General features: G+C 35.7%; 1 protein-coding gene across 1 annotated transcript; it reads left to right on the top strand.

Moving 5' to 3' along the window:
- The first annotated feature begins 5,570 nt into the window (after nucleotides 1-5,570).
- LOC122019841 (WD repeat-containing protein 44-like) lies at nucleotides 5,571-10,274 on the top strand. The gene is made up of 7 exons (XM_042577402.1): nucleotides 5,571-7,140; nucleotides 7,634-7,724; nucleotides 7,830-7,987; nucleotides 8,079-8,130; nucleotides 8,219-8,301; nucleotides 8,400-8,493; nucleotides 9,329-10,274. Exons 1-7 carry the CDS (start codon nucleotides 5,746-5,748, stop codon nucleotides 9,847-9,849), a joined length of 2,394 nt encoding a protein of 797 aa, XP_042433336.1. The 5' UTR covers nucleotides 5,571-5,745; the 3' UTR covers nucleotides 9,850-10,274.
- The last annotated feature ends 16,414 nt before the right edge of the window (nucleotides 10,275-26,688 follow it).

Below are 26,688 nucleotides of genomic sequence, written 5' to 3'. Positions count from 1 at the left end.
CATACTATGAAACTTTGGGAAAAAGTAATAGAAAAAAGATTAAGGAAGGAGACCACAGTGACAGAAAATCAATTTGGGTTTATGCCGGGAATGTCGACAATAGAAGCTATACATCTTCTTAAATAATTAATTGAAAAATATCGGGAGCAAAAACAAGATCTACACATGGTATTCATTGACTTAGAAAAAGCGTATGATAGAGTCCCAAGAGAAATTATATGGCGAATTTTAGAAAAGAGAGGTGTTAGCGTAACATATATTGAACTAATTAAGGATATGTACGAGGATGTAACGATCAGAGTAAAGACTTCAGGCGGAGTAACTGAAGCATTTCCAATAAAGATAGGGTTACATCAAGGATCAGCTCTAAGTCCCTATCTTTTTACACTAATTATAGATGAACTCATTGCGCACATTCAAGACACAGTACCGTGGTGCATGTTGTTTGCAGATGATATTATTTTGGTAGATGAGACACATGAAAGAGTAAATGTTAAGCTAGAATCTTGGAGGGAAACACTAGAAGGGAAAGGTTAAGGTGGATGTGAGTTGAATGTTGAGCTATGACTCGAGCACACGAGCAGAAGATGAGAGTTGCAGAGATGAGGATGTTAAGGTGGATGTGTGGACATACAAAGATGGACAAAATAAGAAATGAGAGCATTAGAAAGAAAGTCGGAGTTGCATCTATTGAGGAAAAACTCCGAGAGACACGTTTAAGATGGTACGGACATGTACTTAGACGACCAATAAATGCTCCAATCAGGTGATGTGAAACTATGATAAATATACATATCAAACGAGAAAGAAGAAGACCAAAAAAGACTTGGTTAGCAACAATAAAACAAGATAAAATATATTTAAAAATAGATGATGATATAATAGGAGATAGAGCTCAATGGCGTAAAAGGATTCATACAGCCGACCCCACCTAGTGGGAAAAGGCTTGGTTGTTGTTGTTGGTTGTTGTATTATAGACGGTCCATCAGCCTAATACTCTTAGATTAATTAACTGTGTATTAAAAAAACTTTATCTGATAAATTTAATTAAAAACTCTATTATCTAGAAGTAATAATGGTCAATTTTTTAGGAGCCGTGTCGAGTATAATCCAATCCAGAATCTAGATGGGCCATGTTGAGTTACATTATAAATGGCCTAAGCTATTGTCACCTCTCTATCAAGGTCCCAAACTAGGGGTGTAAATGAATCAAGTCGTTTGCGAGTTATTCGAAGCTCGATTCGATAAAAGCTCGTTTGAACTCGTTTAATGAGGCTCGTTAAGATAAACAAATCAAGCTCAAGCTTTACAATATTCGGCTCGTTAGCTCGTGAACACGTTCGTTAAGCTCATTAAGGAACTTTCAAATAAAAAAATAATAATTTTGATATTAAATTTATAGATTTTATACTTTACTTAAGAAAAATATAGACAAATATATTAAATTTATTTATTAGAATAAAGTTATCAATTTTAATAATAATATTATAATTTTTTCTAAATATATAATTCAGTTTTTAATGAATATTTAAATTTATGATTTATATTTATTAAGCTCGTTTAAGAGCTCATGAGCCATGAATATATTCGTTAAATAAAACTCAAACTCGATTCGATTATAAACGAATCAAACTCAAACATTCAAGAGTTTGATTCGACTCGATTACATTTTTATCCTAAACTCTTGCTCTACTTTTCGTTCGGAGTGAAAGAAATGGTCACAGAACAAAAGCTGCTTTATTGACGAGGCAATTAAGTCTGGAAGGGCATGTTCACATGAGAGAGGAAATGCAATGTGCCGTTGCCTTCAACTTTTCCACTGTCTATTTATTTATTTAATCAACAGCTTTCGAAGAGGAGACATTTGCAACTCCTTTAAAGACAATAATTATTCACTGTTTTTTATATTTTTAATATTTATTATTATTATTTATAATCAAAATATTTCACTTTCGAACGGACTAATTTAAAAGATGATGAATCTGATTATTATTAAAATAAATTAAAAAATATTTATAGAAAATTATATCAATGATCAACATTGTTAAAGTTATCATTTTATTTTAAAAAAATTTCTATGTAATACGTCGGTTGGGATTCAACCCTTAAATATTTGATTAACCATTTGAATAATTTAACCGATGTTTCATTATCTCATAGACTTATTTTTAATATTTACTATTAGAGTAAAAAAAAAGTTGATATTATATTATTCATTCTAGGTATTTTATATCATCACTCTTAGATAAAATATAGATAAATAAATAAAAATATATATTTTATTCAAATATACTAATCCTTTATATTTGAATAAAGGAAGGCATTTAATAAAATATTTTATATTTAAGTCTATATCAAATGCGTCGTGTTTTTAACACTTACGTTTGTTGGTCAGATGGGTAGGCTTTTGTCTTAGCCCTGACTTCTCTATCAAAGCGTAGAGCTGTGACCACATTAATGACAGATTGGCCTACTTATGCCTATTAATTCTTCTTAGAAATTAAATGCCGTGTCATTTAAGGGAGCTCCATTTTGATGTGGCTCTGCTAGTGCCTACTTAGGATGGGTAGACTAGAATAAAAGATTCGTCGGCAAAAAATTTAAAGTGCGTCTTATTATATTAGTGTATTAAAATAAATTATTTTTCAAATTTAACTTAATTAAAAATATTTAATATTATTTAAATTTGATCAACATCATTTTTAAAAAGATTAAAATTATTGTAGCGGCTTTTAGCGACTAACAGCCAATTTGTGGCCGCAATCAGTGTCAGTCCATGGCCAAAAGCTTGCGGCTAGTTCATGACTTGTGAAACGGTCCTATGCCGGCAACATGAGGACAGTCCATGGCGGTCGTGAACTTGCAGCTCGAGCACAGTTATGAGCTCAACGTGAGCTCGCAGGTTGCTGTTGGGCTCAACGGAATGCCGGGGAGTTGGCTCCAGAAGAAAGAAAGGTTATTTTCCATCCCTTCCCGTTGGAAAATACACAACTATAATTTACTTACGGTGAATGTATAATTTGCCAGTTCATGGTGTTCGGTTGTTTCTCGTAGAAATATTCTCACTCTTCTTTTTTTTTTTTTTTTTTTTTTTTTTTTTAAGTTTGACCATTTAAAAATTTTGTAACAATTTGTCTGCCGAAGCAATTGACCTGGGTAGCATTGTAAAAAAATTTTGTTGTTCACTCTATTAAAATTTTTAAATAGAAAAAAAATATAATTTAATTTTAAGTCAAAATTGATGATCTCAAAATTTGACGTAGTAGATGGAAAAATATATATTCCTTTTTATTCATAAAATTATATCATATATTAAAAAAAATGATATATGTATCTTTTTTAACTCATAAAATTATACTATGCATCAAAAAAAATAATGTATGTATATTTTTTTTATTTATAAAATTGCATCGCATATATTTATCTTCCTCTATCAAGATAAACAAGCTTACAAAAAAGAGATTTTTTCAACTTTTCTCTTTTTTTCCACCATAAATTTGTTTCTATGGGTACTAAATCTGAAAAATTATGAGGTAGGGGAATAAAAAGAATAATTTTCTTTTCTGAAAATTATAAAGTGTTTTTTAAATAAATATGGTATATTTTGCTGAACTCCTCTTTATTAGGTTGACCCAAGCATCCTTACAATCCGCCCTTAAATTATATAAACAGAGATAAATTATGAAGTTAATTTATAATTGATTGTCAAGTGATAAAAAAAGTGGGAGTTTCTAAATTGAATTCCTATAACTATATTCGTTTGTCAAAATCTCATCCAAAAATTACCCAATCTCTCTCTTATATTTTAGCAATTGACCAGGACGCACTTCAAGTTACAAAATTTTAATGTCATATTTAACTTTTAAAATTTTTAAACGTACATTCTATTTTCATTTTATCTCTCCTGCTAACTACCGTGGTATTACATTTAAAGAATCTCATCATAGAAAATAGTATCATTATGATATTATTTTTTTAAAAAAATAATATCACTATAATGTTAAATTTCAAAGTACAACACTAGTTCTACATTTTAAAATCAGCATCACAACGATGCCGTGTTTTAAAAATTAACACAACTTTATATAAATTCTAAAATCAATACTACTATAGTGTTAATATTTTGAAAATACCATCACAGTTATTTTGTTTTGAATATAACATTATAGTGGTTGTTAGGAGGAGTAAAATGAAAAACATAAGTACGTCCTTGAGAAATTTAAAAATGTAAGCCTTTTAAGATTTCACAATTTTAAGTGTGTTCAATTAATTACAACTTATATTTCTACGAGTCTTAAAGTCATTTTATTCTTTTAATTTTATTGTTTGAAGTCATCTCTTATATTTTGGCTTATGCCCCCTCTCTTATGGTCTATGAGCTTCTAAAGTCATGAGCCTAACGCCTATAATTACCTCAAAAGACTCTAGGGAACGTAATAGGAGGAATCATCTTTGAAATATAGAATATTGAGGGCTATATAATAATTTTGATTTTAAAAAATACTATAGGATTTTATAAGGCTCAAATAATAAAATTGAAGACCTTAGATGATTCCAAAGACCCTAGAGAAAACAACATATAAGTCACCTTTTAAATTAAGCAAGGTTAGCTTCATGTAGTAATTTTAATCCAAATTATTATGTGAATCTAAATGAGCCAAAATTGAAAAATAAAAGTATAAAATAACTTTAAAAGTTCCATAACACTTTAAGAGCATATAATAATCTTAATCAAAATTGTTAAAATGCCTCTGAAAGTATTTTTGCATGATAGTTAGATTTTTTTTTTCATTTTTTATTTCACAAATATTTAAAAAAATTTTGATTGGAGATGTAAATAATAGAAGTTCATTGACAAATAGACAAAAATGACATTTGCAACGACACAAAAATATAAAATGCCTCTGAAATAAAAATACAAAATGTCTTTGTCTGAAAGTATTAAAAAAAAAATGAAGGTTTGGGAAAGCAAATCCCTCGTGCTCGGACTCGTCATCGGGCTGCTGCCGGCTTAACAACTTGCAGTGGTCGGCTCTTGACTTTTCTTAAACTAAAATTGTTGGAACAACGCTATAAATTAATTGATGGGATTAATTAATATTTGATTATTGTTTATGTTTTATCAAAAATAATAAAAATAAAAAGGAGCGGCAGCTCTCCAACCCAATGTTACTTATGTCATCGGTATCCTTATAAATTATAAAATTAAATGAGATGTTTCAGTAAAAATTAAGAAAGATTAATTTTAGTTTTTAAATTTATTTTCTTTTAATGACATGAGACGAATTTCACTTTTTACTACTTACAAAATCGTTCATGTCATTGAAATAATGGGGTATAGATTAAATTTTTGACAGACGCATATCTTTAAAAAAAAAAAAAAAAAAACTACTCTCATCGTTTCGAATATAAATTATTTTCATAATTTATTTCTCTGAGCATATTCGACTGCGAGCGACTTAACGTAATAGGTGTATTTACCGCCTATAAAAATATCTTTTGGAGGAAAAATATATAATCTTAAAAAAAAATGAGACTTGTTTTGAAAGAAAGAAAGAGATAAAAGCAAAGCACGAGGATTCCTCCGTCGTCCACAACTACGACCTCAGCTGACAACGAACCAGCAACTTCATATCGCCTCTCCTCCTTTCTCCCTCTCTCTCTCTCTCTCTCTATCGTCACGGCACCGTCGACGCCTGCTGCTTCGCTGCTTCTCATCCTGGTGGCCGGCGCTGGCATGCTGGCATGATGCGCTACAGCGCGGCGGTAGAGGGGGAAATCGAAGAGGAGGAGGAGGAAGAAGAAGAAGAAGAGTTCCACGAGTCCTTGGACCGCATCCTCTCCTCCTGTTCCTCCGCCTCCGCCTCTGACGACGACTTGGATCGTCGTCGCCGCCACAGCTCTAGCTCCCTCCCGTCGCTCTCCTCGCTCGACATATGGACCTCCGTGCCCGCCCCTGTCGCCGAGCGTCGCGTGCTTCTCCTCCAGCGCCTCGGCCTCGCTGGCGATCCCTCCCTCGATCGTTTCGATGGCTCCCCCCTTGAGTCCGCCGCCTTCGGGATGATCCGATCCGCATCAGATGGCTCCGCCGAATCCTCCTCTGTGAGAAGACCCGATTCCGATCCCATTCGCCGGGCGTGCCGGCACAATAATCAGAGGTCGATCAATTTTCCTGTTTCCCACATGCCTACGGGCCACCACGAGGTCTCCGAGGGCGACGGAAGTAGCTGTGGCGGAGACGGCGAGGAGCTCGGATGCTCGATCAAGAACCTCGACAACGGGAGGGAGTTGGTGGTGAAAGGATTTGTGAAGGATGGGATGGGGAACAAGTTAAAGGAGGTAGGGACGGGGCGGCAGCTGACTATGGATGAGTTCGAGAACTGGGCCGGTCGGTCTCCCATCGTTCAAGAGCTGATGAGACGACAGAACGTGGAGGAGGCTGCCTCCGGCCGTGCGCCGAGCGGTGATGTGGTGCCTAAGGAAGTGAATAGGCCAAAGAAGAAAGGGGGTTGGTTGACGAGCATCAGGAATGTGGCAGGGGCTGCGCTAGGTGGAGGGGACCTTAAGGATCGCCGGAGTAGGAGTACTGATGTATGGCAATCATCGGATACGGGAGCCAGGAGGCTGAGCTCTTCCACGGATGATAACCAGGCGAGGACGCGTGGTCTCGACCCTCGAGTCAAGGTCCGGCAGCATGGGAAGTCCCACAAGGAGCTCACCGGATTGTACTTGAGCCAAGCGATTCAGGCGCATAATGGTTCCATCTGGAGCATCAAGTTCAGCTTGGATGGTCGGTACTTGGCCAGTGCAGGAGAGGACCGTGTCATCCACGTATGGGAAGTCTTTGAAATTTCTGCAAAGGATGGTTTTTTGCTGAAAGCATCAGAGCAGAATGAGACACTGAATCCATTTGCTTTGGCAATCAGTAGTTACCCAACAGATCCAGGACTAGGGCTGGTTAGTGGAGAAGCAAATCACTGGGAAAAGAAGAGAAGGGCAAAGATGCCTGGTAACCAGAGATCCGTTAGCTCCGACCCTCTTATAATGCCAGAGCAGGTGTTTTCTTTGTCAGAGAAGCCTATGTGCTCCTTCAGAGGCCATTTGGATGATATCCTTGATCTCTCTTGGTCAAGATCACAGGTAAAACTTGGTGCAATCACTACAATTTTTCGTGTGCTAACTGAATCTTCAATTGGGAGATAAATCATTGAGGCTTGCCTGCATTTGTTTTGGAGACGGATAACTTGATTGAAAATCATACATTGTAGAGTTCATTTTAATAAACGGTTCAAACTTAAAATTACTTTTAGAAAGTATGGATAAATTAGTAAGAAATGCACATACTTATATCAGCTGAAATATATTGTTTCAGACATATATCTATAAGAATCAGAGATTTTTTTTCTTTTCTTTAAGTATCTACTTGAACAGTGCTATTGTAGTATGATTGATTTAATTTTCTAGTATCAAGCAATGACAAAGGCGTTTAGGTCTTTGTCCCTTGCCCTATTATAATCTTTACTTGGATGCATGAAATAATAATGTCAGAAATGGAGTTGAGTTGATTAAGTAGGGTTGGGCATTTGATGCGCTTAAACATGTCAATCATATTATTCCTTTGTTTGCTTTTCAGTATCTCCTTTCATCTTCAATGGACAAAACAGTTCGACTGTGGCACCTGTCTAGTGTTTCCTGCTTAAAAACATTTACACACAGTGACTATGGTAAGTTTAACTTGACTCCTAACTTGTCAAAGGTTTCCCTGTTCTTGTATGCTATTGTTGTTCTAGCCAATGCCTTCATGGTCTTTTTCAATTGTGTCGATACAGTGACTTGCATCCAGTTCAATCCTATCGATGACAGATACTTCATCAGTGGGTCGCTGGATGAGAAATTCCGAATATGGAGTATTCCTGACCGGCAAATAGTGGACTGGAATGATTTGCATGAGATGGTCACTGCCGCTTGCTACACCCCTGATGGGCAGGTCTTTTGATAGACACCAAATTGCCTACTTGATTTAAGCATGACTCAGTTGAATTTTATGTCTAACTCTAGTTGTCTCTTTACCATTGAAGGGTGCTCTAGTTGGTTCGCACAATGGGAGCTGCCACTTGTTTGATACATCTGGTATTGAGGATCGAGATAAACCCCCCTCATACATTATCCTTCTGTTTTGTATGATCTCTTTGATTATATGATCTCTTCCTGTATTTAGGTAACAAGCTTCTCCAAAAATGTCGTATTGATTTGCAAAACAACAAAAAGAAGTCCAGACACAAAAAAATTACTGGATTCCAGGTAATTACATGAAAAATACTTCACATTTTTAAGACGTGGATCCTTATTTTAATTACCTTTATTGCGTGATCATCTTTTCTCACCTGCCTTGTTAACAGTTTGCTCCTGGGAGTTCTTCGAAGGTACTTGTTACATCTGCAGATTCACGTGTGCGGGTCATTGATAACAATGAACAAGTACACAAATTCAAAGGTTTGAGATTTCTCTTCAATAACTTACCAGATGCTTTACTAGCTGAAAATGTCCTGATTTCTTTTTGAGGATGACTGAGGCCAAACAATATGCATTTCACAAGTATTGACTAAATGCCTATCGGTATATAAGTAGGCTAACCAATGAACAAAATGTTCTTATACGAGAATTTCTACATCCTCATAGGTGCAGATTTCCCTACTTATCTATCTTTTCTGAACATTGTGTCAGCTTGGTAGTATATAGAATAATAACCAGTCGAGGGACATCTGCAAAGTTCATTTCAGTCATATTTCTTTTCATTAATCAATTAAGATGCCTTTTGTATTTCCAGTTAAGATTATAATCAAATGACTTGTAAATAAAATATGTTTATGTTCTGGATAAGAATAATATTTTAATAATTTGGATAATAGGAATGACAGGTGATGCGACTCTACTTTTCAACTACAAAAAAAATCTTTGATATTTAACATTTTCTTGCAAGTTACTTGATTATTGAAATGAATGTTTAAAAACAAGGAATCTATCCGAAGGGCAGCACACCTTTTAGATATATCATTTCCCAGCTATATAGGAGACTCATATCTGTCATCTGTGGAACTCATAAATAGCTGTGATTAAAATAAAATGCAAATTTTATAAAAATTTAAAATTTGGACAAATTTCTTGCTTTTTTCCTTACTCTGAGAAGTCCTATCACTGGGTTTTCCTATATGCCAAATACTTTATCATAGCCCAGTGAAAGTCTCAGTCTCGATGTAGATGTTATCTAGTTCTGTCTTGCCAATATTCTATCATCCAGTTTATCGATGTTTTGCTATATCTTTTTCAGGGTTTCGCAATACAAGCAGCCAAATCTCAGCGCACTGGGCTGCTAATGGAAAATATGTTATCTGTGCTAGTGAGGACTCTCATGTATACCTATGGGGATGTGATGAAGATTCAAGGTCTAGGAAATGTAAAACTGTCGAATCTGTCACAGAAACTTATGAGTACTTCCGTTGCCAGGGCATCACAGTGGCTGTGCCTTGGCCAGGCTCAAGAACTGGAGAGCTGGTCAGAAATCTCTCGAATAAGCAGAATGAACTAATTGGAGATTCTTATATTCTACCTCCTGTTTACCCAAGAAATGCCAGGCTCATTACAAACCAAACTCCCTTCAATGACAAGGTTTCTGCAACTTGGCCTGAGGAGCTCATGGTCGATAAACAGACACCCCAAAGTAATGGACTTCTTTTCAGCCGGCAATCGGCAACTCAAAGCAGATCGGCCTGGGGCCTGGTGACGGTCGCAGCAAGTCGAAGTGGTGAAATTAGAATTTTTCAAAATTTTGGAACTCCATTTCAAATGTAAATTGATTCATTTGCAGAGTGGAGACAGATCCATCAAAGATTGTGGTTTAAGAGCATCGCCACTTGACCTTCCATTCCCCAGGTTGATGCTCCAGCGAATGAAGGCATGTAGCAGCTACTACTCACCTTGAATTGGAAGAGAATGAAGCCAAAGTCAAGTGGTATTCATGGATATATACAACACTGCAATGATTGTAAACTGTACATTGAACAGACAGCCAACGATAGTTAATCACTAGGGCTGATTACTTCTCATTGGTCTTTTTGTTTTAATTTTCAATCCTTGTTTTGGTCAATTTAATCATGTCTTAGGGGCTACGTTCTAAACTCCCCCCATTTTTTTTTGTCACTATATGTTGCTGTAAGAAGAGAAAATTAAACTAAATGTCGATAAATGATAACTGGAATTGACGGAGGTCTTCTTCATTTGAGGCAAATTTAGTGTGTGGTTGATTGAAATTACATGGTTTAAATGTAGTTGGTTATGAATGTGGTCTATATTTCCATTTGCATGATGATCACTCCTATACCTTTATGTTGTGTTTATATAGAATGGAAAGAACTCTATGTTGTTTACTAAGTAAAAACATGGCTAGCGATCGCGCGAGAACTATGTGATCCCGAAGAAATGTAGGAAAGTTCTGCGAAATTGGCTAGAAAAATACTAAAATGTTGTGATGTGGCTGATTCTGTTTTGGAACTTTAAGTTCTGTTTGTTGTTGATGCTTGATAATTAATTCTATTTCTCTACTTTTTTGTTTGATTCCCTCTCGCCTAGATGCTCAAGCAATGTGATAAACAAACTTTTATTTTGTTTATTTAATTAGGAGACACGATATATATTTATATATTCATTTGGGGTTTGGAAACTGAATGTCTATTTTATTTAATGCTTATTATTTTAAGAAACATAAACAGTATGCAGTGCTTAAACATATAATCTAAATCTTAAACTTAAAATCTAAACCCTAAACTTAATAATAATAATAATAATAATAATAATAATAATAATAATAATAATAATAATAATAATAAATACATTTGATGCTCACAAGATATGCACTATGAGATGTGTAAGCTAATATATAGATATATATGTTTGTTACACAGTGTGCCGCACAGTGTGCAATTGTGCACTATGCAATAATTTTTAAAATTTTTTTTTTTTTAAGTTTAGGATTTTGATTTTAGGATTTAATGTTTAGAGTATACTATTTAGGCTAAAAAAATTATACATAATGAGCGCGAGATGAGCAACATAAGATAAGCAAGGTATCATTCCTCAATACAAAAAAAATTCAAAAATAACAATGGAATTAGCGACGATATTGAATTGTAGTCTCTAATTAGAAACGGAAATGTATGATTCATCTCTAATTATAGACGGAGGTTTATTTCCGTAGCTAATTTGCGATGTTCATTAAGTTCCGTCTCTAATTAGAGACCGATATTAAATTTCATATCTCATTAGAGATGGAAATATATAAGTGTCGTCATTATTTAGAGACAGTTTATATATTTTGTCACTAAATCGGAGATGAAATTAATATACCGGTATATATTTCCATCCATAATTAGAGATGGAATTAATATTCCACCTCTATGTAGCGATGAAATGTTATTTCATTTCTAATTAGTGACGGAATATTAAATCTCGTCGCTAATTAGTGACGGAATTTAAAATTCTATCGCTAAATCTCAATCAAATTAGTGTTCCTGACATTTCCTTTTTTGCTCATGCTCTCCTTCGGTGATCTCCTCTTTGTTCTCCGACAATCTCCTCATCAGTACACGAGTGCTCTCCTCTTTGACAGCCAGGTAATAATCTTTCTTCTTGGCTACCTCTCCCATCCTATCTTTGGTTACTTGTGGCCCCTTGGCCACGTCTTGGCCAGGTACAACCAAGCCAGCCGCAATCCCTTGGCCGCGAGCTTGGACACGAGGGGGTCGTAGCCAAGCTTCCCATGACCCCCTTGGTCATGAGCTTGGCTGGTCACGACCAAGTTGCCCACGGTCCCTTGGCCGCGAGCTTGGCTGGCTCCCCGTGATCCCTTGCAATTATCCGGTTGTGCTGTGTTTGATTAGTATTATGCTTGTGCTACGTTTGATTAGTATTTTTGTATCAAAAGAATCATATTTCCTTGTTTTGTCGCATATGTTTAGGTTGTAAACAATGCATGTTGTAGATCACAATTTAATTGTTTAGTTTTATTACACATATTAGGCTTGAATACTTTAGGGTAAACTTAATTTATTTCTATGGATGCTTAATTTTGTCCTTGTTTTTGGTAATGTTGAAAGTTTTATTTTCATTAGGATATAATGTACATGCACAAACCTTGGATGTACAATAGATTAGAAAATAGATGAATATTTTACTGACGTCGAAGAATTTGTGAACTTTACTAAGAGTCATCTAGAATGTATGAATGATATCACATTACAATGTCCGCGTAATCATTACAAATGTAGAAATAAAATTTTCTGTAATGAGGATACTATAAAAATACATATATGTAGAAATAATTTTATACCAAATTACTACAACCAGTACTATCATGGAGTCTTATTTGTTTCACCCAATTGGAACTTCAGTCACTTCTTCATCCGTCACAACTCCTGTTGGGGAATCATTATTTAATGAGAATGCAATACAATCAATGGTTCACGTGATGAATGCAGTTGATCATTCAAATATAGATAAAATACCAACACCTGAAATTCAACACAACTGTATGACATGTTAAAGGCTAGTGAAAGAGAAGTGTGAGAAGATTTATATCTAGTCATTCTCAACTATTAGCTACTGCAAAGTTATTGAGCATTAAGGCAGAACATCATTTCTCAAAATGATATCATGATGACATTTGTCAATTGATGTCAGAATTACTCCTTGTAGATCACCTAATGATTGATAGTTTCTACGGTGCAAATAAATTAATAAGGTGTTTAGGTTTATCTATAGAGAAGATTGATTGTTGTATAAACAAGTGCATAATATTTTAGAATGAAGACAGTGAACTGATTGAATGCAGAATCTGTACTCACCATCATTATAAGCATGGTAGTTGCATACCAAGGAAGAAGAAGAAAAATATTGTATGGAAAATTATGTATTACTTCCCGTTAATTGTTAGACTTCAACGTAAGTATGCATCTGCTGCAACAACGGGCCACATAAGGTGGAATCATGGTGGCAAAAGGAGAATATGCTCATCCCCAGCGCCCCCGCCAATCCGTCCCAAGGCCAACACGGAGGAGGTAAATCACGGGCGACTACTAGCCTTTGGAATCATGAGCATATGCACGAAGGAGATATATTGTGTCATCCTTGTAACTCCCCTACATGGAAACATTTTGATACAATATTTTTCTCATTTGCAATGGAATCACGTAATGTGATACTGAAACTTTTTGCAGATGGATTTCAATCATTTCGTCAGTCGAGACAATAATATTCATCTTGATTAGTTATATTAACACCATACAATTTATTGTCATGTAAGTGCATAAAAGACGAATTTATATTTCTTGCTGTACTTATTTTAAGTCCAACGAATCTGAAAGGGAAAATATATATTTTCTTGCAACGTCTAATTGGCAAGATGAATGAATTATGAAATATAAGATCGGAGACTTATGATATTACAAGTAAAACTAATTTTGGCATGTATGCTGCTTTATTATGGATGATTAATAATTTTTCAGCATACTCAATGTTGTCAGGATTGAGCACTGTTGATAAATTAGCATATATACATTGCATGATAGAGTCTGATGCATTTTTATTACCTTGCAGTAGGAAGATGTCTTGATTTGATAATCACCCTAAAGTTTTACCAGTTGAACACCTTTTCAGGTGAAATAAGAAAATTTTCATAAAAAATATTTTAATCAGAAAACTTCCACCAACAATCAAGTCAGGTGAATAAATTATTGACCAAATAGATAACTATGGATTCCTAGTAGTATCTCAATCTAGTTTTGATGCGGTAAATAAATATATTTTTAGGTTGTACAAATGTGATTGGAAGAAAAGAAGTATTTTTTAGGAGCTGTTATATTGGAAGTATTTACTCATTCGATATAATTTAGATGTCATGCATCCTGAGAAAATTTTTTGATAAGATCTTCTATATTGTGATAAATGTTCTTAGAAGAATTAAAAACACCACAAAATCATATAAGGAACTAAAAGAACTAGTTGGCAAATCTGAGTTGCATCAAAGTGAAATAATAAATCAATTTCCAAAGGCTTGTTATACATTGGACAAAGAAGATAAACAAACTTTATGTAGTTGGTTGAAAGAAATCAAATTCCCTGATGGATATGCCTATGATATGACCCAATGTGTGAATATGAACAAGTTAAAAATATTTAGAATAAAGAGTCATGAATGTCATGTGTTCACACAAAGGCTTATTCCAATAGCTTTCCATAACTTACTTCCTAAAAAATACTCATAGAATTGAGTCTATTTTTTAGAAATTTGATAGCGAGGTGTATTATGCCGGCTGATATGTTTCAACTAGAAACATACATTCCTATCATATTATGTAAGTTTGAGCACATATTCCCATCTAATTTTTTTGATTCAATGAAACATCTACTAGTCTATCTACCTTATGAGGCATAACTAGATAGTCATGTGCAGTACAGATGAATGTATCCATTTGAATGATTTTTGAGAAAATTAAAAAATAATGTTCATAGCAAAACAAGAGTTGAGGGGTCAATATGTAATGCTTATTTGGTTGAAGAAGCATTTTTTATTTGCTCATATTATTTTGTTGATAATATAAAAACTAGATATTGTAAGTGTTCTTGAAATTCTGATGATACTCAGCCGATAGACCCAAAGATGCTTTCTATTTTCAAGTTTCCTGGTAAGTCAATGAGTGCATCTATTTTAAGATGATTAAATCAACAAGAATATCATACTATAAAAATATACATACTCCTGAACTATAATGAGGTCAAAATCTATATAAGGTGAGTTGATTGATATAATAAAACACTTATCCCCTTATGTTTGTTTAGTATCATAATTGTCTTAAAATTACCCTTTGTTGATAGCTTTTATGAACAACAACTACAACTACAAAAATCTATCAATAAGTGTAAATGAAATAATGGAAAAGTTAGAGATGGAATTTATATTATGGTTTTAAATCTATGTAAGTTAGAGAATAATTTGTTAGAGTGTATACTAAAAGTCTAGCTTTTTGTATAAACAATTATTTTGAAATAAGAATCACATTGGTCAAATGTCTACATTTATGCTAAGTGTAGTTGTTCATTTAATTTATATTGTAGATAACATGGTGTGAGGAGGCACACAGAAGATCATGTTATCAGCTCCTTATAAATTATAAATAGTAGCTCACAACCAAGATGGAATGGGACAAACCATTGAAGTGGTTGTAGTGTAATTTAGTATTAGTTTATCTTGACTATAAAATTACACTAGTACACTATGAGTGTATTGAGTAGGACCATTTGAGGTAGTTTTTTTTTATACTGACTACATAAAAGAACAAATCATCTGTTATTATGAAAGTGCATACTCTTAATCATAATATAATAACAAGCGTGTATCCTTAATATTTATTTCTTTAATTTATCAAAGGGTGCGATTTAGTTCGTTAAATCAATAGGCTCGATAAGTTGGGAAATGATATTATTTATATGGTGTGTTGTTGATTATAGAATGAAACTGTGTCCTAGTAATCTAGGTTGATGATGCCACCTTGAGGAGCTCATAAAGATTGTCATGTAAACCCTGTAAGTGGACTTAGTATGACATGACAATAATGTTGAATGGTACTACTCTTAGAGCTAGATATTAATTAAGTGAGTTGTCAGTAACTCATTTAATTAGTGGACATTCAATATCTTAAACACAGGGAGACTAACACACTCATGATAAGAAGGAGCCCATATTGTAATATGGGATTGATACGGTAGTGCAATAATAACTCTTTAGTGGAATGAGATATTATTGATGAACCTGAGTTGAGTGTTCGGGGCGAACACGGGAAGCTCGAGCTTATCGGGAGATCAAAACCAATTCCTCCTCTCGGTCCCTGTTGTAGCCTTTTATTTATAAAGTCTTATATCTACTTAAAGTCAAACTTCTTACCCATCTTATTGTGGTCGGCCAAGCCAAGCTTGGAGCCCAAGCTAAGGCCGGCTAAGCCAAAGGATGGAGCCAAGTTGTGGCCGGCCAAGCTTGGAACCCAAGCTAGGTGGTCGACCACATTAAAATTAAGAGGGTATTTTATTTTTAAAATCTTTCCTTTTGTGGAAGCCATGATTTTAAAAGAGAGTTTTTAAATTTTAAAATCTTTCCTTTTATAGCTTTTTACAAAAGATTAAGAGAAAGATTTGATATCTTTCCTTATTTGTAGTTAGAAGAAATATTTTAATTTTTGATAGAACTTTCTTTTTTTTGTAACCATCCACATGTTTTAAAAGAGAGATTTTAATTTATAAAAATTTTCTTTTATAACCAACAAGGGATTTAAAAGAGAAAATTTTTTTTATTAAAATTTCTTACCGGAAACAAATAAGAAAATTTTAATTTTATGTTTAAAACTTTCTTTGTTTGGAGCACAAGGATATGGCCGGCCATGACAAGAAGAAAAGGAAGTTTTAATTTTTTGTTTTAAAACTTTCTTTTTTAGTCATTGGTAAGAAAAATAAGGAAATTTTAATTATGTTTAAAACTTTCCCTTTTTGCTAAGACTAAGGATTATAAAAGAGAAGGAGGGGTGCCTCACCTCAGAACACATCTTCTATTCTTCTCTCTCAATCCTTTGGTGGTCGACCCTTGTCCTTCTCTCTTCTCCTTTTGTTTTCTCTCTTGGAGGCCGGCGACATCTAGTTGGTGATCTCTTGGTGGCCGGTTGCTTGAAGGAGAAGAAGTGGAGAGGAAGAGATGCGGAGGAAGACGCTCGACAACGACTTTATCCTGCGCAACGGTCATCTCCCAATCGATCAACCGATCGATTGGGGAGGCTGAATCGATCGGCTGATCGATTCAGCCTTCTTCTGTGCTCTCTGGAAAATGGCATGAATCGATCGCCCGATCGATTCAACTCTCGCGCGTCACACGCGATTTCCAACCCCCAATCGGTTAATCAATTGGCAGTGCCCAATCGATCGGCTGATCGATTGGGGACTAATCTGTGCTCATGACATTTCTTCCCAATCGATCAGCTGATCGATTGGGATGTTGTTTGTCGTAGAACTGTACCCAATCGATCAGCTGATCGATTGGGCTCGGTCCAATTTGATCACTTGATCAAATTGACCAAGCCCAACATCAGTCAATCGTGACCTGTTGGGACTCCTCGTGCCTAACATTCGGTTAACCATGACCCGTTGGGACTTCTTCACCAAGTATCCGGTCAAGCCTTTGACCCACTTAGACTTTTCCCTTCGTGACAAGTGTCCGGTCAACCTTAACTCACTGTGACTTACCGTCTCCTGCCAAGTGTCCGGTCCTCCATCACCCACTTGGACTTCCACCAGATGTCCGATCACCCTTGACCCATTTGGATTTCCTCGTGCTAAGTATCCGGTCAGTCCTTTGGCCTACTTGGGCATCTCAACACTAGGTGTTCGGTTAACCTTGACCCACCTGGATCTCCACGTGCCTGGCTTCACTCATTAGATCTTTCCATCTACCTAGCTTCACTCACTAGGACTTTTCATCTGCCTGGCTTCACTCACCAGGACTTTCCATTTACCTGGCTTCACTCACCAGGAGTTTCCATCTACCTAACTTCACTCACTAGGACTTTCTATCTGCCTGGCTTCACTCACCAGGACTTTCCATCTTTCTGGTTTCACTCATTAGGACTTTTTATCTGCCTGGCTTTACTCACTAGGACTTTCACCTAGCTTTACTCACTAGGATTTTCACCTGGCTTCACTCACCAGGATTTTTCCACTGCCCGGCTTCACTCACCAGGACTTTCGCCTGCCTTCACTTACTAGGATTTTCCTTTGCTTAACATCCAGTTAGGACTTTCCCAGTCAAGTATCCGGTTAACCTTGACCGACTTGACTCTTCTTCACATCAAACTGGTCAGTTCTTCACCAAAGGAGAATTGTATCAACAATTTCCTCAATCGGATGATTGCATCTGCAATCTCCATGTATTATGAAACATCAAAATTCAAACATCAAGACTCAACATCAAGACTCAACATCAAGACTCAAGCTTGAGCCAACTCAAGCTTAGTCAACCTGGTCAACCTGACCCATGGGATATTGCACTAATAATTTTCCCCCTTTTGATATTTAACAATACCTTTAAGTTAGGCTAATCTCATAGCCTCAACTTATTCTTCATACTAATGCCCTTTGGATAATAAAGGCATAATTTAGACCATACATTCTCCCCCAAACAACTTTCCTTGAGGGACAAAGGCCTAACTTAAACCTTACATTTCTCCCCCTATTGGCACACATCAAAAACCCTCCCCCTGAAGAGTTACTCAATGTTGTTCACAATGTTACATGTTGTTCACAACACCACAATGAAGGTCTCATACCCTTCATTGTCTTCAATGCTCACCCTTGAGCATTAAACACTTCACAATCCCAATGAAGGTCTCATACCTTTCATTGTATCCAATGCTCATCCTTGAGCATACTCTTTTTTCTACAATGAAGACATCCAATCTTCCATTGTTCCCCAATGCTCAAACTTGAGCATTTATCCAAACGAAGGATTTACCACCTTCAATGGTTTCTGAAAAATATTTCCATGTTTTTAAAGAGTAGCTTCCCCTAAAAACATGCTTCAAACTTCTGTCATTGCACCAACAATGACTTGAAGTTCCTAAATCATTAGGAAATCTAAAATTTGAAGTTTTGAGGTTTAAAGGATTCAATGTTGAAACTAACCTCATCCTAAACTTCAACCTAGTGTTCCTTAACCATTTCTCCTTGTTTTCATCATGAAAACTACCCCTAAATGTATACAAATGTGTATCAAGGGTTTAGGAATAGTTAAAGAGGCTAAAAATGACTTAAAGTATTGAAATAAGACTTTTCCAACTAAAATCAGTCTTTTCAATCGATTGGGTTGGGGCTCAATCGATTAACACTGGTTCAATCGATCCACTAATCGATTCAGAGAGGTTTTGTTCGCAGAACCTGCCTCTGAATCGATTGCTCGATCGATCCAGGCATGAATGGATCGATCGGCTGATCGATTCCGTGAGCTACTACTTATGAGAAACACATCCCAATTGTTCGGCTGATTGATTGGGGCTCTGATTTCCTGAAATTCAATTTTAGCGAAATTCAGAAATACCCTAAAAATTCTACAAAAATTTAAAAATCATGAAAATTATTGTAGACATTATTTGGGGTATTTATTATCAAGGAAAAATAGTTTTCTAAGAAAATACTTCCTATTTTCAAATATTGACACAAACTTGGAAACTTGCAAAAACTTCAATATTTCTTCCAAGTTTATGTTTAACTTTTCAATGATGATTACTATCAAAAGATAGCCTTCACCAAGATTTTTCAAAGTATATTTAAAATATTTTTTAAAACTAATTTTCAACCATGTTCTTTGGGCTCAATGCACATGACTTGTACATTAGCTTTCCCAATGATTGAAGTACACATAACTATGTGTTTAGATGAATTCAAAACTCAATAAGATGCACTAAATCAACATCTTGAGTCTTGTTCATCATCCTAGCATCTCACTTATATCTAATGTGCACTAAAACATATACAAGTCAACTTATAGTTTTTGTAAGATGTAGATTTTAATTTTGCTCTAAACTAGGGATCATCCATATCTATGCGTTTTGAATTTTGTACATCCACCTAGGATGCCACTTGTTAGTAAATGTCATTGTCCTTAATTTCAAAGAATTAAAAATAATGCATAATGATTTTATAGCATACATCAAAAAGAATAATTTTTAAAAGAAAATATATCATAGCTACATGATGTATGTATGACATGACATAGTATTTTTATATTTTTATAATAAACATGAATAAAAAAATGATGTCATGACATATGATGAGCAAACAAAACATGACAATTTAGCATAAATAAAATATACCTAGATATTCGATCTAAGTATCCTTAATCCTTAGCTAAACCTAAAATTGATTCTAGATTTGTCGTCATTTTCTCAAGAAAATGTCAAAACCCAACTTGACATTTCTTTTGTTCTTTCCTTTTTGTGCCAATGAAAATCAAATCTATTTCCTCAAATTATGACACATTTTACTCTTCCAAAGAGTAAACATATGATTCATTCCATTTTCAAAGGTTTACAAAAATCTTGAAAATGCTCTCCAAGTGCCAACTACATCAAAGTTGGGTTAACCACCTTTTCAATTTGAGTTTGTTGGTTTGTCCTAAGAAAACGTACCGGTTCCACTGTACAAAAATTTTTGTACAAGTGTCGAACCTTTTCTTAAATAACCTATTGTGTTCTTTAGAAATTAAATTAGGAATCACAGACGGAACTTAACATCATTGATCCCAAATTTAACTTATCCGTTCTTAATGGTTTAGATTTGAATCGCAAGCGTAACTTAACACTATTGATTCAAATCTACCTAAGATATTAATTCCATAAATATTAATTTCCAAAATTGGCTTCCAGGACTGCATGGCGAGGCACATGACCTTCTTGGATATGGGAGCAACCACCACCGCCTAGGCAAAGCCTTTAAAGGAAAGCTAATATTTATTTCCTTAAATAACTCTAGGTTAACCAAAAAGAACAATCGAATCACAAATTCGAAAAAGAAGAAAACACAAAATCGAAAAATAAATTCGATAAATTAGATCTAATTGCCTCTTGTATTTAGAATTCATACAAAGAAAAATAACTAGTATGATGCGGAAGAAAAATACTAGTTATACATTCTCTTTGCAAGCTAATAACCTCGAGATCTTCTACCGTATTCCTCGCCTCGCCTTAGACGTCGTGTGGGCGACGATCCTCCAAGATGAACACCACCCAAAAGAGCTTCTCCTCTTCTTATAAAATCCGACCACCACCACCACCAAGGAGAAGAGAGCAAAGGGAAAGGGAGAAGGGAGAGGGCCAGCCACCAAGAGGTCTCCAAGCAAGAGAATAAGAGTTGTTTTTCATGAAGCCCCCTCACCCCTTCTTTTATATTACTTGCCCAAGGCAAATAAGGAAAAACCTTTTACAAAAAATAAAATCATCCAAGAGTTTTTCCTTTTCCCTTTTATTTTTCTTTTTCTTTCCTCTTGATTGAATCAATCACCAATCAATGGTTGTGATCAATCCTATTTGGTTTAGGATTAAGCTTGGCCGGCCCCTTGCTTGGGCACCAAGCAAGGTGGCCGGCCACCATATTTAGGAAAGGAATAATAATAATAATTTTTTTATAAAATTTTACAAGAAGAAAAACTCTTATAAAATTTTACATGCTCTCTTTCCTAAAGTTAAAAAAGGAAAGTTTTAAAAAATTAAAACTATGTTTTAAAATTTAAAACTTCTCTAACAAAATTTCCTTTTTTAATACGATGATAGAAAATTTTAATTTTAAAACTTATCTTCCTTTTTTTTTCTTAAACCATGAGGATGGTTAAAAAAGGAAAGTTTTAAAACTTTTAAAACTCTCTATTAAAACATGTGGCCTAATTCAAATAAGGAAAGTTTTAAAAATTAAAATATCTCTTTTAAAACTTATAATTTTCTACAAAGAGAAGATTTTAAAAATTCAAAACACCCCTCCTATTTGAATTAATCTTGGTCGGCCCCTACAAGCTTGGTCACCAAGCAATAGGTCCGGCCCCTATAAAAGGATGTGGCCGGCCATTGCTTGGTCACCAAGCAATGGTCCGACCCCCTTCTTGGACACCAAGAAGAGCCTTACATTTGAATGGACTTGAGGCTATAATGAGGCTACGACAGGGACCTAGAGGAGAAATTAGTTTTGACCTTCAAATGAGCTTGAGTATCCCGTGTTCACCCCGAACACACAACTCAAGTTCATCGATAATAACTCATTCCACTAGAGAGTTATTATCGCACTACCGCACCAATCCCAAATTACATTATGGGCTCCTTCTTATCATGAGTATGTTAGTCTCCCTGTGTTTAAGATTACGAATGCCCACTAATTAAATAAGTTACTGACAACTCACTTAATTAATATCTAGCACCAAGAGTAGTACCACTCAACTTCATTGTCATGTCGGACTAGGTCCACCTGCAGGGTTTAACATGACAATCCTTATGAGCTCCTCTTGGGGACATTCTCAACCTAGATAATTAGGACACAGATTCCTTCTATAATCAACAACACACACTATAAGTAATATCATTTCCCAACTTATCGGGCATATTGATTTATCGAGCTAAACCTCACCCTTTGATAAGTCAAAGAAATAAATATTAAATATATGTGCTTGTTATTATATTAGGATTAAGAACACACACTTGCATAATAACTAAGGTCTAGTTCTTTTACTAAGTCAGTACAAAAAGAATATACCTAAATGGTCCTGCTCAATACACTTTAAGTGTATCAGTGTAATTAAAATAAACTAATACTTAATTATACTATGACTATTCTGATTGTTTGTTCCTTTCCATCTTAGTCATGAGCAACTTGTTTATAATTTATAGAGAACTGACAACATGATCTTCTGAATGTGACACCACACTCCATGTTATCTACTATATAAATTAATTGAACAATTACATTTAACAAATAAATACAGATATTGACCAATGTGATTCTTTTATTTCAACTAATAAATGTTTACAAAAGCTAGGCTTTTAGTATACACTCTAACAGAGTTGACATTCTCTAACCCTTTAGGGTGTAGAGAATATGCTCCTAGGAACCCAAAACGTACTGGTGCTCCTTTGATGCTCTAGGTACTTACTAGGGATAACTTCCCTAGATACTTTTCTAATGACCTTTCTAGGCTTCTTAGAAGCCTTGGTCACTTCCTCTAGGTCAACTGTAGGGATAGCTTCCTTTGTGACCTTCTTAGTGACTTTCTTTGACTTCTTAGAAGTCTTAATCACATTTATCTTGACAAAAATACTTCTAAGGATAACTTTCCTTATATCTTTGACTTGACCCCTAGACCTAGGGTTAGTTCCATAATTATATGGAACCCTATGATAAGAGGTTTTATCCTTCTTGATTTTAGGTTTATATCCCAAACCCCTCCTACCATTGGATGATTCTTGTCTAATTATCCCTAGGTTATACTCATTTTGACCCTTAATAGTATTTTTCATTTTCTTTAGGGTCTTTTCTAATTTATCAAGCCTTGACCTCAAGGCTTGGTTTTCCAACCTTAAATCCCTAGATTTTGATTTTTTTTTCTTGATTTCTATGAGCATTTCTATTTTTAGGCCTATAATTAAAATCCTTAGTGAAGCTGCCTAAGTGTCTGGCTTCACTCACAGGGAATTTTCATTAGGCAGCTTCACTCATTAGGATTTTCATATAGCTTCACTCATCAGGATTTTCATCACTGTCTAGCTTCACTTACTAGAGATTTTTACTTGGCTTCACTCACCAGGACTTTTCATCACTGCGTAGCTTCCCTCACTAGGGATTTTCACCTATCTTCACTCATTAGGACTTTTCATCTGCCTACCTTCACTTACTAGAGATTTTCAACTGCCTAGCTTCACTCACCAGGACTTTCACACAAAATGTCTGGTCAACATTGACCCACTTGGATTTTCTTTTTCGGCCAACCTTCCTGTTGGTCTTGCCCTTGCTCAACCTCCAGTTAGGACTTCCCAGTCAAGTATTTGGTCAACTTTAATTAAGTTGACTCTTCTTCACATCAAACTGATCAAACCTTGACTAGAGGAGAATTACACCAATAATCTCCCCAAACAAACAATTATACCTGCAATCTCCATATATTGTCAAACAACAAAATTCAAACATCAATACTTAAGATTAAGCCAACTCAAGCTTAGTCAAACTGGTCAACCTTAACCTAGAGAAATTGCACCAACAACTGTCAAATCTCTTAAAATAGACTCAATTATGTGAGTGCTTGCCAAACATTATGAGGAAATAAATCATGGAAAACTATTGGAATAAGTCTTTACATGAAAATATGACAGTCATGATTCTTTATTACAAACATCTTTAACTCTCGAGCTGTATTTGAGGCATACCCATTTGAAAATTTTATTTCTTTCAACTAACTACATAAAGCTTGTTTGTCATCTTTATCCAACGTATAACATACTTTTGGAAATCTATTGATTGTTTCATTGTAAAGCAACTCTGGTCTGTTTACTACTGCTTTTAATTTTTTACGTGATTTTGTAGTGTCCTTAGTTCTTCCAGACACGTTCATCATAGTGTTAAAGATATTATTGAAAAAAGTTTTCTCAATATACATGTCATCTAAATTAGTTGAATGAGTAGATACTTCTAATAGGGAAGCACTCAAAAATACTCTTTTTCTTCTAACCACACTTGCACATCCTAACAATATATTTATTTATGTCATCAGAACTAGGTTGAGATACTAGTAGAAATTCATAACTATCTATTTATTCAATAATTTCTTCACCTAAAGGATGGATTATTGGAGGAGATTTTCTGACTACAACATTCTTTAGGATTTTTTTTTTACCTGAAAGGGTGATAAACAGGTAAAAATTTACGATGATTATCAAACTAAAATACCTTTCCACTATAAAGTAATAGAAATGCATCAGAATCTGTCATGCAATGTGAGTATGCTAATTTATTTACTAGCCGTGCTCCATCCCGACAATATTGAGTATACTGAAAAATCACTGATCATCCATAATAATATAGCATACAATTTAAAATTAGTTTTACTTTTAACATTATAAGTGATCGACCCTACATTCTATAATTTATTCATCTTGGCAATCAAAGGGTGCAAGAAAATATCTATCTTCTCTTTAGAATTGATTGGACCAGAATAAGCATAGTAAAAAACATAAATTTATCTTTCATTCACATCCATGGTGGTAAATTATACGGTGTTAATATAATCAGCCAAGATGATTATTATTGTCATGACTTACCAAATGGCTGAAATCTATCTTCAAAAAGTCCCAATCTCACATTATATGGTTCCATTGTAAAGGAGAGAAATAAATGTTGGTGCGGGAAACATCCGACGATCGAACCTGAATTTTGATAATGACAAAGGATTCAAAGTTAAGGTTATTTGTAATCTAATATGTTGAATGAGTTTGCAAGAAAAGTCCTAAGGTATCTTAGGCAAAAGTTTTAGCTGTGGTTAGGTAGGCAGGAAAACCCTAGGGGATGGTAACCCTAGGTCTTAGGGGGTGGTAACCCTAGGCGAAAAGCCTTGGCGGGTCGAGGTCTTCGAGCAAAAGTCCTAGAGTCGGATACTCTATGTGAAAATCCTGGTGTCGCGGATCGGGTGGGAAGTCTGGGCGGGTCGTGGAGTGGACGTCCAGCAAAAAGATTTGAAGATTGGGACGCTGAGCAAAAGCCCAGTCGATCCGGAGGATCGAATTGACAACATGTATACTCTCCTGAGTGGAGTAGATAAGGACGCGTTCCCCACTGAGGGAACAGTAGGCGTCGGTTCGACGTAGGATTTCCTATCGAAAATTCAAAGTTAGAACCGGGCAGTCCGGAGACTGTCAAATACTTCTGTTATCATGTTTATTATGTGCTAACTTTGTTTTGCAGGATATGTTATTGTTTTGTGGACTAACGTACCTTGCAGGATGAAGAAAGAGCTCAAATCCCCGAATGAACAGTGTCCGGGGCACCTCCATGGAGCTTGGAGGCACCTCGGATGCTTTGGAAGAAGGAGCGCGCGAAGTCAAGCTGGAGGCGCCCTCAAGGAGTGCTGAAACGTCTCGGATGGGCTTAAAGGCCCCCTCTATGGCATTGGAGGCGCCTTTAAGAGGATGAGCGGCGACTTCTTCAGCCCTTATCTTCGCTGTGGAATCGGCGGAGTTGAGGACGCCCTCAAGGAGGTTGAAGGCGCCCTCAACGGGCTTTATAAGGAGGTCTCGAGCAGCAACATGAATAATCACTTACTGAGCAATCTTTCTGTAGGTGATCGGTCAGCCGGTTTAAAGGGGGGGTTGGATAGACGACGCCCCCAAATCGATTGATCTTCCTACACTTGTTAGTATGCGTAGCGGAATATACAAAACAAACAAGCTAAAGGAAATTAAACTAAAGATAAGAAAGAATGCAAACTAAGCTACACGATCATTTACGTGGTTCGGAGATAAAACTCCTACTCCATGGCGTGTCCTTGAGGTGGGCGATCCCTATCCGTCGGTGGATTACTCCCCAGAAGACCTCCGGCTAGCTCACGTAGCTCCTTGTGGGTGGAGAAATCTCACCACAACTCTCACCAAGGACTCTTTACAAGCTAGGGCACAGGTAGACTACTAATAGAGATTAACCACATCTATTTCGTCAACTATAATCAAGCTCCCAAGGCTTGGTTATATAGGTCACGGGTTGGAAACTCCGCCTACCAGTCGACTGCCAAAACATGCAGTCGACTGCTCTCTGTGGAAATTCGACCGTTACATCCCAACGGCTCGATACCAGTCGACTACTAAAACTAGCAGTCGACTGCTCCACACTGGTTGAGTGAACAGAAGCATTCTGTTCGCTCCCAGTCGATTGCTCCAGTCGACTGCACCAGTCGACTGCACCAGTCGACTGATGAAACATGCAGTCGACTGGTACCGAGTACATTCTCTCACAGCACTCGAACCCTCACCCTTATGACTCATTTGACGCTTCCTTAGCAGCCTTGACCTTTTGCCTTTAAGCCTA

The sequence above is a fragment of the Zingiber officinale genome, chromosome 9A (genome assembly GCF_018446385.1).
Source record: "Zingiber officinale cultivar Zhangliang chromosome 9A, Zo_v1.1, whole genome shotgun sequence".
NCBI classification, from domain to species: domain Eukaryota; kingdom Viridiplantae; phylum Streptophyta; class Magnoliopsida; order Zingiberales; family Zingiberaceae; genus Zingiber; species Zingiber officinale.
The sequence above is the reverse complement of the archived record's forward strand: the minus strand, read 5'-3'. Positions and strand labels throughout refer to the sequence as shown.